The sequence below is a fragment of the Coregonus lavaretus genome, assembly GCF_964263955.1.
Source record: "Coregonus lavaretus genome assembly, chromosome: 15".
Lineage (NCBI taxonomy): Eukaryota > Metazoa > Chordata > Actinopteri > Salmoniformes > Salmonidae > Coregonus > Coregonus lavaretus.
This window is the reverse complement of record NC_140002.1, coordinates 44,771,565-44,789,537: the sequence shown is the minus strand read 5'-3', so window position 1 is coordinate 44,789,537 and position 17,973 is coordinate 44,771,565. Positions and strand designations below refer to the sequence as shown.

The window sequence follows — 17,973 nt, the reverse complement described above, 5'->3', positions numbered from 1 at the left end:
AACCCCGACCTCAAAATACACCAAGAGGCGAGGGAAAATTACGCACACGCGTAAACACTAAACACAAAACAAACAGGGTGCAAACACGTAGCTCCGACACAGTGGCAGTCATAACAACACACAATCATTCTAGTGCAAAACAAGGAACTTATAAGACACGTAATCAACACACAAATGGACACAGGTGTAACCGACAGACAAAAGCAATCAAATGACGAAACATAGAGCGGTGGCAGCTAGTACTCCGGGGACGGCGAACACCGAAGCCTGCCCGAACCAGGAGGAGGAGCAGTCTCGGCCGAAACCGTGACAGTACCCCCCCCTTGACGCGCGGCTCCAGCCGTGCGCCGACCCCGGCCTCGGGGACGGCCAGGAGGACGCGGACCCGGGCGCGTGGGATGCCCACGGTGAAACTCAGTCAGGAGGGATGGATCGAGTATGTCCCTCCTGGGCACCCAGCACCGTTCCTCCGGACCGTACCCCTCCCACTCCACGAGATACTGGAGACCACTCATCCGGCGCCTCGAGTCCAAGATGGTCCGGACCCTGTACGCCGGGGCCCCCTCGATGTCCAAAGGGGGCGGAGGGGTCTCTCCTATCTCATCTTCTTGGAGTGGGCCAGCTACCACCGGCCTGAGAAGAGACACATGGAACGAGGGGTTAATATTCTTATACTCTATAGGCAGTTGTAACCTGTAACACACCTCGTTCAATCTTCTCAGGACTTTGAAGGGCCCCACAAACCGCCGACCCATCTTCCGGCAGGGCAGGCGGAGGGGCAGGTTTCGAGTCGAGAGCCAGACTCGATCTTCCGGTGCGTACACCGGTCCCTCACTGCGGTGGCGATCGGCGCTCGCCTTTTGTTGACGGATGGCACGCTGCAGATGGACATGGGCAGCGTCCCACGTCTCCTCCGAGCGCCGAATCCACTCGTCCACCGCAGGGGCCTCGATCTGGCTCTCGTGCCATGGTGCCAGGACCGGCTGATAACCTAAAACACACTGGAAAGGTGTTAAATTGGTGGAGGAGTGGCGGAGAGAGTTCTGGGCCATCTCTGCCCAGGGGATGAACCTAGACCACTCCTCCGGCCGGTCCCGGCAATAGGACCTCAAAAACCTACCCACATCCTGGTTGACACGTTCCACCTGCCCATTGCTCTCTGGGTGATACCCCGAGGTAAGGCTTACCGAGACCCCCAACCGTTCCATGAACGCCCCCCAAACTCTGGAGGTGAACTGGGGACCTCGGTCAGACACTATATCCTCGGGGACCCCATAGTGCCGGAACACATGGGTAAATAGGGCCTCAGCGGTTGGTAAGGCAGTAGGGAGACCCGGCATGGGAAGGAGACGACAGGCCTTGGAAAACCGATCCACAACGACCAAAATGGTGGTATTCCCCTGGGAGGGGGGTAGGTCGGTTACGAAATCCACCGATAGGTGGGACCATGGTCGTTGTGGAACGGGCAGGGGATGTAGCTTACCCCTGGGCAAATGTCTAGGCGCCTTACACTGGGCACACACCGAGCAGGAGGAGACATAAACCCTCACATCCCTAGCTAACGTTGGCCACCAGTATTTCATGCTAAGACAGTGCACGGTCCGGCCAATACCTGGATGTCCAGAGGAGGGTGATGTATGAGCCCAATAAATAAGTCGATCACGAATCTCGAGCGGAACGTACGTCCGCCCCACAGGACACTCGGGGGGAGTAGGGTCGGTACGCAGTGCCCGCTCGATTTCCGCATCGACCTCCCATACCACCGGAGCCACCAAATAAGACTCTGGCAATATGGAAGTAGGCTCGTTGGACCTCTCCTCTGTGTCATACCGCCGGGACAGGGCGTCTGCCTTACCATTCTGGGACCCAGGGATGTATGTGATCTTAAAAACAAACCGGGTTAGGAACATGTTCCACCTAGCCTGACGAGGGTTCAATCTCCTAGCTGCCCGGATGTACTCCAGGTTACGGTGATCAGTCAGAATGAGGAAAGGGTGTTGAGCCCCCTCAAGCCAATGCCTCCACACCTTTAGGGCCTGGACTACGGCTAACAGCTCCCTGTCCCCAACATCATAGTTGCGCTCCGCCGAGCTGAGCTTCTTGGAGTAGAACGCACAGGGGCGGAGTTTAGGTGGCGTGCCGGACCGTTGTGACAGAACTGCCCCAATACCGGTCTCGGACGCGTCTACCTCTACTTGGAATGGTAAAGAGGGATCCGGATGCGCCAGCACAGGAGCCGAGGTGAACAGGTTCTTTAGTTTGACAAATGCCCTGTCCGCCTCAGCCGACCACTGCAAACGAACCGGACCCCCCTTTAGCAGGGACGTAATGGGAGCTGCAACCTGTCCAAAACCCCGAATAAACCTCCGGTAGTAATTAGCAAAACCCAAGAACTGCTGCACCTCTTTTACAGTGGTTGGAGTTTGCCAATTACGCACGGCCGATACCCGGTCTACCTCTATCTCCACACCAGACGCGGACAACCGATAACCCAAAAAGGAGACGGACTCCTGGAAGAACAGGCATTTCTCTGCCTTGACATACAAGTCATGCTCCAACAGTCTTCTCAACACTCGGCGCACCTGGGCTACATGCTCGGCTCGTGTAGAAGAATACACTAGGATGTCGTCGATGTAAACTACTACACCCTGCCCATGCATGTCCCGGAAAATCTCGTCAACAAAGGATTGGAAGACTGAAGGAGCATTCATTAACCCGTATGGCATGACGAGATACTCGTAATGACCCGAGGTGGTGCTAAATGCTGTTTTCCATTCATCCCCCTCCCTAATGCGCACCAGATTGTACGCGCTCCTGAGATCCAACTTTGTGAAGAACCGCGCTCCGCGTAATGATTCCGTCATCGTCGCAATCAGTGGAAGTGGGTAACTGTATTTAACTGTGATCTGATTGAGACTACGGTAATCAATACACGGGCGCAATCCCCCGTCCTTCTTCTTCACAAAGAAGAAACTCGAGGAGACCGGGGAAGTGGAGGACCGTATGTATCCCTGTGCCAAGGACTCGGCTATGTAAGTCTCCATAGCCGCTGTTTCCTCTTGAGACAGGGGATACACACGACTCCGTGGAAGAGCCGCTCCTGTCTGGAGATTTATCGCACAGTCCCCTTGTCTATGAGGAGGTAGCCGTGTTGCCCTCGATTTGCTAAACACGAGTGCTAAATCCTCATACTCAGGGGGAATGCGCAGTGCGGGCACTTGGTTCGGACTCTCTACCGATGTCGCCCCTACGGAAACACCTAGACATCTCCCTACACACTGGGCAGACCACTCCATAAGAGCCCTCTGTTGCCACGCTATGGTAGGATCATGGGTGCTTAACCAGGGAAGGCCCAACACCACGGGGTACGCAGGAGAGTCAATCAGATAAAACTGAATGATCTCCTCATGACCCCCCTGCGTCGTCATCGTCAGTGGTGCTGTGACCTCCCTGATCAGGCCCGACCCCAACGGCCGGCTGTCTAATGCGTGGACAGGAAATGGAGCTTCTACCGGCCGAAGGGGAATTCCTAACCTACAACAAAATGCCCGATCAATAAAGTTCCCAGCTGCGCCTGAATCTACTAGCGCCTTATGCTGGGAATGAGGTGCCACCTGTGGAAATCTCACAGGAATACTCATGTGACCAACAGAAAGCTCTGGGTAAGTGGGGTGCCTACTCACCTGAAATGACTCCCCAGTGCGTGGCCTGTTGTCACCTCTCCCAGGAGACCCTCCCCAGCACCTGGCCGCGGTGTGTCCTCCACGACCACAGGTGGTGCAGGGGATGGCCCCCCTCGGGTTCCCTCTCCTCCTCTCTCTAGCGCCAGCACCCCCGAGCTCCATGGGAATCGGCTCGGAGGTGCTGGAGGGTGGAATGGACGACCCCCACTCGGGATGTCCGCGGGTAGCCAGCAGGGTGTCTAGACGGATGGAAATGTCCACCAACTGGTCGAACGACAGGTTGTTGTCCCTGCAGGCCAGCTCACGACGAACGTCCTCTCGTAGGCTACACCGGTAGTGGTCGATGAGGGCCCTCTCATTCCACCCCGCATCCGCCGCTAGTGTCCGGAACTCCAGTGCGAACTCCTGTGCGCTCCTCTTCCCCTGTCGGAGGTGGAATAGACGCTCTCCCGCCGCTTTCCCCTCAGGTGGATGATCGAAGACAGCCCTGAAGCGGCGGGAGAACTCCGCGTAGGTGATGGTTGCGGCGTCTATTCCCCTCCATTCGGCGTTGGCCCACTCCAACGCCTTGCCGGATAGACAGGAGATGAGGGCGGAGACGCTCTCGTATCCCGAGGGCGCCGGGTGTATGGTGGCAAGGTAAAGTTCCACCTGCAGGAGGAATCCCTGACACCCGGCTGCAGAACCGTCATATGCCCTCGGGAGCGAGAGCCGAATGCCACTGGGTTCCGGTGCTGAGAGAGGAGGACTGGCCGTTGGTGATGGGATGTTGTAAGAGTGCGTGGGCACCTCTCGATTCACCAATCGGCGCAGAGTGTTGGACACCTCGTCCATGGCGGCCCCGAGTTGCCGGATCATGGTGTCCTGGTAGTTGATCCAGTCTTCCAGGGATTCGGGTGCCGCCGCTGTTCCTGCTGACTCCATGGTGGTGTGTTGTTCTGTCACTAGAACCGATGTGGATGTGGTGGAGGAGTCAGGCGCAGGACACAGAGGTTAAGTCCAACAGACTTTAATAGTCTAATGTTTACGAGAAAAACCCCGACCTCAAAATACACCAAGAGGCGAGGGTAAATTACGCACACGCGTAAACACTAAACACAAAACAAACAGGGTGCAAACACGTAGCTCCGACACAGTGGCAGTCATAACAACACACAATCATTCTAGTGCAAAACAAGGAACTTATAAGACACGTAATCAACACACAAATGGACACAGGTGTAACCGACAGACAAAAGCAATCAAATGACGAAACATAGAGCGGTGGCAGCTAGTACTCCGAAGCCTGCCCGAACCAGGAGGAGGAGCAGTCTCGGCCGAAACCGTGACAACCTTCAGCTCACTCCACAGATTTTCTATGGGATTAAGGTCTGGAGACTGGCTAGGCCACTCCAGGATCTTAATGTGCTTCTTGAGCCACTCCTTTGTTGCCTTGGCCGTGTGTTTTGGGTCATTGTCATGCTGGAATACCCATCCACGACCCATTTTCAATGCCCTGGCTGAGGGAAGGAGGTTCTCACCCAAGATTTGACGGTACATGGCCCCGTCCATCGTCCCTTTGATGCGGTGAAGTTGTCCTGTCCCCTTAGCAGAAAAACACCCCCAAAGCATAATGTTTCCACCTCCATGTTTGACGGTGGGGATGGTGTTCTTGGGGTCATAGGCAGCATTCCTCCTCCTCCAAACACGGCAAGTTGAGTTGATGCCAAAGAGCTCCATTTAGGTCTCATCTGACCACAACACTTTCACCCAGTTCTCCTCTGAATCATTCAGATGTTCATTGGCAAACTTCAGACGGGCATGTATATGTGCTTTCTTGAGCAGGGGGACCTTGCGGGCGCTGCAGGATTTCAGTCCTTCACGGCATAGTGTGTTACCAATTGTTTTCTTGGTGACTATGGTCCCAGCTGCCTTGAGATCATTGACAAGATACTCCCGTGTAGTTTTGGGCTGATTCCTCACCGTTCTCATGATCATTGCAACTCCACGAGGTGAGATCTTGCATGGAGCCCCAGGCCGAGGGATACTGACAGTTCTTTTGTGTTTCTTCCATTTGCAAATAATCGCACCAACTGTTGTCACCTTCTCACCAAGCTGCTTGGCGATGGTCTTGTAGCCCATTCCAGCCTTGTGTAGGTCTACAATCTTTGTCTCTAAAATCCTTGGAGAGCTCTTTGGTCTTGGCCATGGTGGAGAGTTTGGAATCTGATTGATTGATTGCTTCTGTGGACAGGTGTCTTTTATACAGGTAACAAACTGAGATTAGGAGCACTCCCTTTTAAGAGTGTGCTCCTAATCTCAGATTGTTACCTGTATAAAATACACCTGGGAGCCAGAAATCTTTCTGATTGAGAGGGGGTCAAATACTTATTTCCCTCATTAAAATGCAAATCAATTCATAACATTTTTGACATGCGTTTTTCTGGATTTTTTTGTTGTTATTCTGTCTCTTACTGTTCAAATACACCTACCATTAAAATTATAGACTGATCATTTCTTTGTCAGTGGGCAAACGTACAAAATCAGCAGGGGATCAAATACTTTTTTCCCTCACTGTAGCATGTATAACTTTCTCCAGATCAGCGACTGAAATAAAATAATTCACTTTAGCTATATTTCTTAGATGATAAAAGCAGAATTGGACAACCTTCTTTACATGCAGCTCAAGGTTTTGGTCAGTGTCAAAGAAGACCGCAAGGTTTCTGGCCGTAGGCTTTACATTGGTGGACAAATGATCAAGGTTATTTACAATCTGGTTTCTAGGGGCCAAATAAAACAACCTCTGGTTTCTTCTCATTGAGCCAGATTAAATTGTCAGACATCCAACATTTGATGTCAGCAAGACACTACGCAGCTTGGTCACTGGGTCGGAATGGTAAATAAAGCTGTGTGCCATCCACATAGCAGTGAAACTGAATGTTAAGATTGCGGATGATGTCACCTAGGGCTGTGGCGGTCACGAAATTTTGTCAGCCAGTGATTGTCAAGCAAATAACTGTCGGTCTCACAGTAATTGACCGTTAATTAACATAAACACAAATTTAGCATCTCCTGGCTTCCACACATAGCCTACAAGCCACTGATGCAGACCTTTGGAACATCTACATTTAAAAAAGTCTAATAAATCCATGTAATATAGCCTACACCTTCACAATAAATCCATTATTTATTTTAGACAGGTCTAAAGAAGCAAGATATGAAGAGAATGTAGTTTCAGAAGAACAGAATAGCATACTCTGAGTTGTCCTTATGTTAGGTCCTGATGTGGCTATGCCAAATGGCTGTGGGCTACACTAGTTCATTTAGCAGACAAGATTTGCTTAGAATTCCGTGGCATTATTATTTTTTATTTAACCTTTATTTAACCAGGTAAGCCAGTTGAGAACAAGTTCTCATTTACAACTGCGACCTGGCCAAGATAAAGCAAAGCAGTGCGATAAAAACAACAACACAGAGTTACATTTGGGGTAAACAAAACATAAAGTCAAAAATACAACAGAAAATATATATACAGTGTGTGCGAAGTTATGGAGGTAAGGCAATAAATAAATAGGCCATAGTGCAAAAATAGTTACAATTTCGTAATTAACACTGGAATGATAAATGTGCAAAAGATGATGTGCAAATAGAGATACTGGGGTGCAAATTAGCAAAATAAATAACAATATGGGGATGAGGTAGTTGGGTGGGCTAATTTTAGAATGGCTGTGTACAGGTGCAGTGATCGGTAAGCTGCTCTGACAACTGATGCTTAAAGTTAGTGAGGGAGATAAGAGTCTCCAGCTTCAGAGATTTTTGCAGTTCGTTCCAGTCATTGGCAGCAGAGAACTGGAAGGAATGGCGGCCAAAGGAGGTGTTGGCTTTGGGGATGACCAGTGAGATATACCTGCTGGAGCGCAGACTACGGGTGGGTGTTGCTATGGTGACCAGTGAACTAAGATAAGACGGGGATTTGCCTAGCAGTGATTTATAGATTACCTGGAGCCAGTGGGTTTGGTGACGAATATGTAGTGAGGGCCAGCCAACAAGAGCGTACAGGTCACAATGGTGGGTAGTATATGGGGCTTTGGTGACAAAACGGATGGCTACATCCAATTTGCTGAGTAGAGTGTTGGAGGCTATTTTGTAAATGACATCGCCGAAGTCAAGGATCGGTAGGATAGTCAGTTTTACGAGGGCATGTTTGGCAGCTTGAGTGAAGGAGGCTTTGTTGCGAAATAGGAAGCTGATTCTAGATCTAACTTTTGATTGGAGATGCTTAATGTGAGTCTGGAAGGAGAGTTTACAGTCTAACCAGACACCTAGGTATTTGTAGTTGTCCACATACTCTAGGTCAGACCCGCCGAGAGTAGTGATTCTAGTCAGGTGGGCGGGTGCAAGCAGCGTTCGGTTGAAGAGCAAGCATTTAGTTTTACTAGTGTTTAAGAGCAGTTGGAGGCTACGGAAGGAGTGTTGTATGGCGTTGAAGCTCGTTTGGAAGTTTGTTAACACAGTCTCCAATGAAGGGCCAGATGTATACAAAATGGTGTCGTCCGCATAGAGGTGGATCCGAGCATCACCAGCAGCAAGAGCGACATCATTGATATACACAGAGAATAGAGTCGGCCCGAGAATTGAACCCTGTGGCACCCCCATAGAGAGCCAGAGGTCCAGACAACAGGCCCTCCGATTTGACACATTGAACTCTATCTGAGAAGTAGTTGGTGAACCAGGCGAGGCAGTCATTAGAGAAACCAAGGCTATTTAGTCTTTCAATAAGAATGCGGTGGTTGACAGAGTCGAAAGCCCTGGCCAGGTCGATAGTATGAAGAATACAATTGAACAAAGCTGAATAAAATAGAAAGGATATTTTCTCCAAACAATTTGAGGGAGTGCGCACATGCGGCTATTCTGTGTTGAGCGGTTAACAAAGAAATAGGTATTCCTATATGCTTAATTTAGAGTTATTCATTTAACTTTAGTTGTTCTACAAATGTTGGGCTAATAAAGAATATCACATTTACATAAGTATTCAGACCCTTTACTCAGTACTTTGTTGAAGCACCTTTGGAAGTGATTACAGCCTCAAGTCTTCTTGGGTATGACGCTACAAGCTTGGCACACCTGTATTTGGGGAGTTTTTTTCATTCTTCTATGCAGATCCTCTCAAGCTCTGTCAGGTTGGATTGAGAGCGTTGCTCTACAGCTATTTCCAGGTTTCTCCAGAGATGTTAGATCGCGTTCAAGTCCGGGCTCTGGCTGGGCCACTCAAGGACATTCAGAGACTTGTCCCGAAGCAACTCCTGTGTTTTCTTGGCTGTGTGCTTAGGGTCGTTGTCCTGTTGGAAGGTGAACCTTCGGCCCAGTCTGAGGTCCTGAGTGCTCTGGAGACTGTTTTCATCAAGGATCTCTCTGTAGTTTGCTCCGTTCATCTTTGCCTCGGTCCTGACTAGTCTCCCAGTCCCTGCCACTGAAAAACATCCCCACAGCATGATGCTGCCACCACCATGCTTCACCATAGGGATGGTGTCAGGTGTCCTCCAGACGTGACGCTTGGCATTCAGGCCAAAGAGTTCAATCATGGTTTCATCAGACCAGAGAATCTTGTTTCTCATGGTCTGATAGTCTTTAGGTGCCTTTTGGCAAACTCCAAGCAGGCTGTCATGTGCCTTTTACTGAGGAGTGGCTTCTGCCTGGCCACTCTACCATAAAGGCCTGATTGGTGGAGTTCTGCAGAGATGGTTGTCCTTCTGGAAGGTTCTCCCATCTCCACAGAGCAACTCTAGAGCTCTGTCAGAGTGACCATCGGGTTCTTGGTCACCTCCCTGACCAAGACCCTTCTCCCCCGATTGCTCAGTTTGACCAGGTGGCCAGCTCTAGGAAGATTCTTGGTGGTTCCAAACTTCTTCCATTTAAGAATGATGGAGGCCACTGTGTTCTTGGGGACCTTCAATGCTGCAGAAATGTTTTGGTACCCTTCCACGGATCTGTTTTTATACATTTGCAAAAAAATATAAAAAACCTGTTTTTGCTTTGTCATTATGGGGTATTGTGTGTAGATTGCTGAGGATTTGTATTTATTTAATCCATTTCAGAATAAGGCTGTAACGTAACAAAATGTGGAAAACGTCTATGGGTCTGAATACTTTCCGAAGGCAATGTAAGCGCAGCAATGCGCTCATGGTAGTAAGCTATAAGCGCGAATGTTCCATTAGAGGAAAACACCATTATCAAAGGTGACCGCAAATGCAATTATGCATGAGAGTTTGGAATCTGATTGATTGATTGCTTCTGTGGACAGGTGTCTTTTATACAGGTAACAAACTGAGATTAGGAGCACTCCCTTTAAGAGTGTGCTCCTAATCTCAGCTCATTACCTGTATAAAAGACACCTGGGAGCCAGAAATCTTTCTGATTGAGAGGGGGTCAAATACTTATTTCCCTCATTAAAATGCAAATCAATTTATAACATTTTTGACATGCGTTTTTCTGGATTTTTGTTGTTGTTATTCTGTCTCTCACTGTTCAAATAAACCTACCATTAAAATTATAGACTGATCATGTCTTTGTCAGTGGGCAAACGTACAAAATCAGCAGAGGATCAAATACTTTTTTCCCTCACTGCAAGTATTCCCTCTGCACCCTTGTCTTTGTGTGTGATTGTTTATTGTGAGGATAGTGAAGCTCGGTTGAGCTCCTAGTATTTTGTATCGCCGGGTTATTTTCCCCGTGTGCCTTGTTGGTTCCAGTGCACCTGTTTTGCGCACTGGACTGTTTTGACGCATTACTGCGTAACTCTGTATTCCGGAATAAATCATTTTATTCTGTGATTTACCCTCCTGCGTCTGACTCCGTCAAATCACACATCACAAACCCCTTATTTTTGTTGGCACAAAACTACCTCCATACTTCCATTGATTAACTGAAGATGGCGCCGGAGAGGATGGCTGCGGTTTTATGGACTCTTCACCAACCGTGCTATTTTGTGTGTTTTTTCGCATTGTTTGTAACTTATTTTGTACATAACGTTGCTGCTACCATCTCTTATGACCGAAAAGAGCTTCTGGACATCAGAACAGCGATTACTCACCTTGAAATGGACAAATAATGTTTCTTTAATGAGTCGGGCGAGAGGGATTTGCTCCAGACATCCGACAGGGCCCTCATCCCGTCATTCGCAGTAGAAAGAAAAGGAGATATCGCGGAAGGAGATCGGGGTGTCTGGTAAGGAGCCGGCGACGAGTGGCTAATCTGCCTTTGCCATCGATACTATTGGCCAATTTACCATCGCTTGATAATAAAGTGGACGAACTACAGGCAAGAATATCCTACCAACGGGACATTGAAAACTGTAATATCTTATGTTTCACCGAGTCGTGGCTGAACGAAGACATAGATAACATACAGCTGGCGGGTTATACACTGTATCGGCAGGATAGAACAGCAGCCTCTGGTAAGACAAGGGTTGGCGGTCTATGTATATTTGTAAACAACAGCTGTTGCACTATATCTAAGGAAGTCTCGAGGTTTCACTCGCCTGAGGTAGAGTATCTCATGATAAGCTGTAGACCACACTATCTACCAAGAGAGTTTTCATCTATATTCTTCGTAGCTGTCTATTCACCACCACAAACCGATGCTGGCACTAAGAGCGGACTCAATAAACTGTATACGGCCCAGTGACACAAGCCTATCAGACGAGCTAAATTACTTCTATGCTCGCTTCGAGGCAAATAACACTGAAACATGCATGAGAGCATCAGCTGTTCCGGACGACTGTGTGATCACGCTCTCCGTAGCCGATGTGAGTAAGACCTTTAAACAGGTCAGCATTCACAAGGCCGCAGGGCCAGACGGATTACCAGGACGTGTACTCCGAGCATGCGCTGACCAACTGGCAAGTGTCTTCACTGACATGTTCAACCTCTCACTGTCTGAGTCTGTAATACCAACATGTTTCAAGCAGACCACCATAGTCCCTGTGCCCAACAACACTAAGGTAACCTGCCTAAATGACTACCGACCTGTAGCACTCACGTCTGTAGCCATGAAGTGCTTTGAAAGGCTGGTCATGGCTCACATCAACACCATTATCCCAGAAACCCTAGACCCACTCCAATTTGCATACCGCCCCAACAGATCCACAGATGATGCAATCTCTATTGCGCTCCACACTGCCCTTTCACACCTGGACAAAAGGAACACCTATGTGAGAATGCTATTCATTGACTACAGCTCAGCGTTCAACACCATAGTGTCCTCAAAGCTCATCACTAAGCTAAGGTCCCTGGGACTAAACACCTCCCTCTGTAACTGGATTCTGGACTTCCTGACGGGCCGCCCCCAGGTGGTAAGGGTAGGTAACAACACATCCGCCACACTGATCCTCAACACGGGGGCCCCTCAGGGGTGTGTGCTCAGTCCCCTCCTTTACTCCCTGTTCACTCATGACTGCATGGCCAGGCACGACTCCAACACCATCATTAAGTTTGCTGATGACACAACAGTGGTTGGCCTGATTACCGACAACGATGAGACAGCCTATAGGAAGGAGGTCAGAGACCTGGCCGTGTGTTGCCAGCACAACAACCTCTCCCTCAACGTGATCAAGACAAAGGAGATGATTGTGGACTGTGGACTACAGGAAAAAGAAGAGGACCGAGCACGCCCTCATTCTCATCGACAGGGCTGTAGTGGAGCAGGTTGAGAGCTTCAAGTTCCTTGGTGTCCACACCATCAACAAACTAACATGGTCCAAGCACACCAAGACAGTCGTGAAGAGGGCACGACAAAACCTATTACCCCTAAGGAGACTGAAAATATTTGCATGGATCCTTAGATCCTCAAAAGGTTCTACAGCTGCACCATCGATAGCATCCTGACTGGTTGCATCACTGCCATCCAGGACCTCTATACCAGGCGGTGTCAGAGGAAGGCCCTAAAGATTGTCAAAGACTCCAGCGACCCTAGTCATAGACTGTTCTCTCTGCTACCGCACGACAAGCGGTACCGGAGCGCCATGTCTATGTCCAAGAGGCTTCTAAACAGCTTCTACCCCCAAGCCATAAGACTCCTGAACATCTAATCTAATGGCTACCCAGACTATTTGCATTGCATCTTTGGGTATTCTTTCTTAAAACTGCATTGTTGGTTAAGGGCTTGTAAGTAAGCATTTCACTGTAAGATCTACACCTATTGTATTCGGCGCATGTGACAAATTTGATTTGATTTGTATGGGATACCTTTAGACGAAACTCAGAACACCATCGAGTTCGTGAGAGTCTCCCCTTTCTATAGAGTGGTCATGTTAGTTTGTAGGCCAAACCATTTGGATGCTACAGACGTTTTTTGAGGAGACATAGGAGATATTGGTCTGACAAACAGGCTGTAGCTCTGCCACTTTCCACCACAGATGCAGTAGGATGACATAGGTGGATGCGGTTGTTTTGAGACGCAGCCCATGCAAAAAAACAGATATATCTAGCTTAAACTGACGGATTTTGACAGGGATTTTTTTATTATGTTACTTAGATTGAAGCACCGGGGTTAAACATCATCCGTTATCCAATAGTTTACAAGTTATCAATATTCAGACCAATGACACATCGGTTTCCTTACCCTGTAAGCAGTCTTTTGACAAAGTATGACAGCAATCCATGCTTTGGTTTAGTTTCCCTGGCACTGTTTCCCAATGCATTTGTGGCATCATGATCAAATCATCTTTAAGTTACTTTGTTGAGCTTCACAATCAATTTGAGATACTTTCGGATGATTTGGATGAAAAATGATAATATTGGTTCCATTACTTAAATGAGATTTGTGCCACTAATGCTAAAATGTTTGCATTTGGAAACTGCCAGGGAAATAAAACCAATGCATGGATTGCTGTCATACCTTGTCCATAGACTGCTTACAAGGTAAGGAAACCAATGTGTCATTTTGTAATTTGGGTGAACTATCCTTTTAAGTAAGCAAAAACGGATGATTTACCTGCTGTTGCCTCCCATGTGCTAGGTGTTCATTCACTTACCTTATCTGAAGCACAGCCCACTAGGTTAGTGCAGATCAAACACATACACATCTACTAAAACCCCATGACCATGGTGAAAATGGTACTTACTGGAGATCCTGAAACAGAAAACAAACAAGGATATATAAATACAGTTAGTGATGATGACATGTGAACAGTTTAATACTGGTAACTTTCATGTTCTACTTTGGAGTTGTGACTAACTCAGTGGGAGGTTGATTTTTTTGACCATAATAGCCCAACCCTGTTGATAATGTATGTCCTGTGTCACCACAAAAGATGGTTAACATCTACTCTTTCATTTTAGACACATTTTTACCAGTCGTTGTCATAACAAAAACTCAGTTCCCATAATGCCTTGTTTGTTCGGCTGTCATTGCAATCACGAGACATAATGATGGCATGATGAGTTTGATTACAGAAGGCTCTGCCCTCCTGACTTTGTTCTTTCCCTGTGTGTGTATCTGTCCTGCATCACACACACAAATGCATGCACGCTTACACACACACACACCACAATGAGGATATCTAGGCCTGTGTAATAGCAATGTTCCCCTACTGACATGATGAATCACATATACTAGTTGGACAATGCTAATTCCTCTGTTTTCACCAGTGTGGTGTGTGTTCTAGCCTGCCAGGAGGTCAGGAACACTAGAGCGAGCAACCATAGAGATAGATAAAGGATTTCTAGATGAATACCCCGTTTTAGCATGGATATTGCCATACTGGCACAGATACACGGAGTGTACAAACCATTATGAACACCTTCCTAATATTGAGTTGCATGCCTTTTTGCCCTCAGAACAGACTCAATTCGTCAGGGCATGGACTCTACAAGGTGTCGAAAGCATTCCACAGGGATGCTGGCCCATGTCGAGGCCAAGGTAACTGTAGAGCGTGGAAAACCCAGCAGCGTTGCAGTTCTTGACATACTCAAACCAGTTCGCCTGGCACCTACTACCATACCCCGTTAAAAGGCACTTAAATCTTTTGACTTGCCCATTCACCCTCTGAATGGCACACATACACAATCCCATGTCTCAATTTTCTCAATGCTTAAAAATACATATTTAACCGGTCTCCTCCCCTTCATCTACATTGATTGAAGTGGATTTAACAAGTGACATCTTCTGCCAGTCCTCTCGCTGTCATGGTGAGAGGGAAAGGGATCCAGAGAGAAAGGGTTCAAGAGAGAAAGGGATCCAGAGCAGAGGATGAGGATCCCAGCCAGGCCAGGAGGAACCCTGATGGGTCAGGGAGTGAAGTGGAGTGGAGTCAGGTCACTAGACAGAAGCCAGAAGGCTGCTTTTTATGGAGACGTACGTCGCTGAGCTGGGGGTGTTGTGGAGCCAGTGGAGTAACCTTACTCAACCCCCCACCGCAGCAGCCATCACACAGAAAACAAAGTGGCACCAATCCTCTCCATCCCCCTAACTGCATGCGTGTTCTACACTATCTAGGGCAGAACTGACAGGTAGAGAATGGATGCCAGATATAGGCAGGCCAGAACCTTGGGCCAGGATGTGAGAATGTACTGATGAGATGAGATGCTCCTCTTCAGACCACCTGGGCAGAGGCCCTCCAGAGCCACATGAGCCATGTGATTTACCTCCAACGCCACCCACCACTATACATCATGGATGAGCTTTGTCTGTGATCCACATTTGGGCACCAGACGTGGAGTAAAGGCTACTGTCGGCATTACAGATCTCTGTTGTGGTGTAGTCTAGATTTCTACTATCTTCTCTCTAGGGCACATTCATTTCCATATCATAGCTGAGAAGATGAGTACACTATTTTTGGGAAGTTCCGACATTTGCACTAAAACCTTGCTAAGTCATCAAGGGAAATGTGTAACACTGGCAAGGGGTTCTGGATTATTTGGGAATTTTTCTTCTGGTATTTTCAAATAAGGTGTTTTGATTATCATAGGATGAAAAGTTATTGTGCATCTTTTTCTGATCACATGTTAATGTACAGCGCTATGAAAAAGTATTTGCCTCCTTTCTAATTTTCTCTACTTTTGCATATTTGTGATATTGAATGTTATCAGACCTTCAACCAAAACCTAATATTAGATAAAGGGAACAATAGTGAACAAATAACACAACAATTACATATTTATTTCATAAACAAAGTTATGCAACACCCAATTCCCCTGTGTGAAAAAGTAATTGCCCCCTTACACTCAATAACTGGTTGTGCCACCTTTAGCTGCAATGACTCCAACCAAATGCTTCCTGTAGTTGTTGATCAGTCTCTCACGTCGCTGTGGAGGAATTTTGGCCCACTCTTCCATGCAGAACTGCTTTAACTCAGTGACGTGTGGGTTTTCAAGCATGAACTGCTCGTTTCAAGTCCTGCCACAACATCTCAATTGGGATTAGGTATGGACTTTGTCTAGGCCATTCCAAAACTTCCAATTTGTTGCTTTTTAGCAATTTTCATGTAGACTTGATTGTGTGTTTTGGATCATTGTCTTGCTGCTTGACCCAGCTGCGCTTCAGCTTCAGCTCACAGACGGGTGGTTTGACATTCTCCTGTAGAATTCTCTGATACAGAGCAGAATTCATGGTTCCTTCTATTAAGGCAAGTCGTCCAGGTCCTGAGGCAGTAAAGCATCCCCAAACCATCACACCACCACCACCATGCTTGACCTTTGGTATGATGTTCTTACTGTGGAATGCAGAGTTTGGTTTTCGCCAGGCATTACTGGAACCATGTCGTCCAAAAAGTTATACTTTTGAATCATCTGTCCATAGAACGTTCTTCCAAGAGTCATGATGATCATCCAGGTGCTTTTTGGCAAACTCGAGTCAACTTTTTGGACGAATGGGTCCCATTATGCCTGACGAAAACCAAACACTGCATTCCACAGTAAGAACATCATACCAAAGGTCAAGCATGGTGATTTGTTTTTCATAACTTGTGTGTAGATTGATGAGGGAAAAAACAATTTAATCAATTTTAGAATAAGGCTGTAACAAAATGTTGAAAAAGTCAAGGGGTCTGAATTCTTTCCGAAGGTCCTTTTACATGGAAATGGCCTGATCTATTATCAACAGAAAGGTGACATCATATTGGAATTCCTTTCCATGCTTTTCTAATATTTGAACTGCTGGTCACATTGCTGGAGCCCAGGGGAGCAGTTAGTGAGCCTCCCCTTACAGCCTGATGACACACTGCCAGCTAATAAATTACCTGTGAATTCTGGCTAAGGATGCTGTGATAAGGGTTGTATGGGTCCACCATGTTTCATATCCACAGAAAAAAGGTCAAAATTGACACAATTCTTCATATGGTAAATGTTAAAGAACATTCCAAGAAAATTGAACTACACACTATTAAAAAAGGATGTGATAAGAAAGAACCCAATTCTAGTAGTGGATATTTGCATTCCGCCCGGAGCTAGCGCATAACGTTCTGATAACCATATGTTTCTTAGAGTTTGGTGAGAGCGTGGTTGTCCTGAGCTCATTTTGCATACAACCTTCCCAAAACTTTCTGCAGGATAGTTGCTTGGCTTTGGAGAATTCTCAGCACATTTAAGGAACTTGACAAAAAAATGTTATTTACTTGCTATTTTACTACTTCAACAGAACATTTCCTTAAACCTTGAACATGGTTACATTTAATGTCAATTTTCATTTAATTTTATATTCAGCTTGTATTTACCTGTGGGCTGCCAATCAATTTTATTTAAAAAAAGGTACATGAATACAAAGTATTGATCATTATGACCATATTATAGATTTAAAAAGTAATAATACATTTAGTATGTAAAGGAAAATAAACAAAAAGAAGTGAGCCTACACTCCCAGCCTCACATCCCATTATCCCAACCCCACCCATCCAACCACCCACCTCCCGCCTGCCCCCCACCCAGAAACCATGTTTTCCACCCTTCCTAGTGACTAGGTTTGCTTGTCAGTCACCAAAGGCCTCAATCGTTCCTTGACTAGCACCATTTATTCTCACTGTTGATAATTCTACTGTTATAATTTCTAATAGTAACTGTATCCACTGGGGAGAGAGTGAGGTGATTGCCATCTAAGAGCCAACATCGTTTTTGCAGCAGTGCTGCCTGCCAGCAGTAATATTATGTTTTCAAATAATCTGGAATGTTCTCAAATAGTTCAGAGAACGTTAAGAATCAATGTTCTTCTGTGAGAATTTCAGTACTGAAGCATAACGTTTCCTACAGGTTTCCTCATGGTTCTATTTAAAGTAATTTTCTCAAATTGTTCCAAGAACGTTAAGAAACAACATTCTTCTGTG

General features: G+C 46.9%; 1 protein-coding gene across 1 annotated transcript in view; it reads right to left on the bottom strand.

Moving 5' to 3' along the window:
• col23a1b (collagen type XXIII alpha 1 chain b) overlaps nucleotides 1-17,973 on the bottom strand; it is a 152,954-nt gene that overhangs the window by 50,441 nt on the left and 84,540 nt on the right. The window contains exon 4 of the mRNA XM_084178060.1: nucleotides 13,783-13,790. Within this exon, the coding sequence (XP_084034186.1) occupies nucleotides 13,783-13,790 (8 nt within the window). The remainder of the gene's footprint in view (nucleotides 1-13,782; nucleotides 13,791-17,973) is intronic.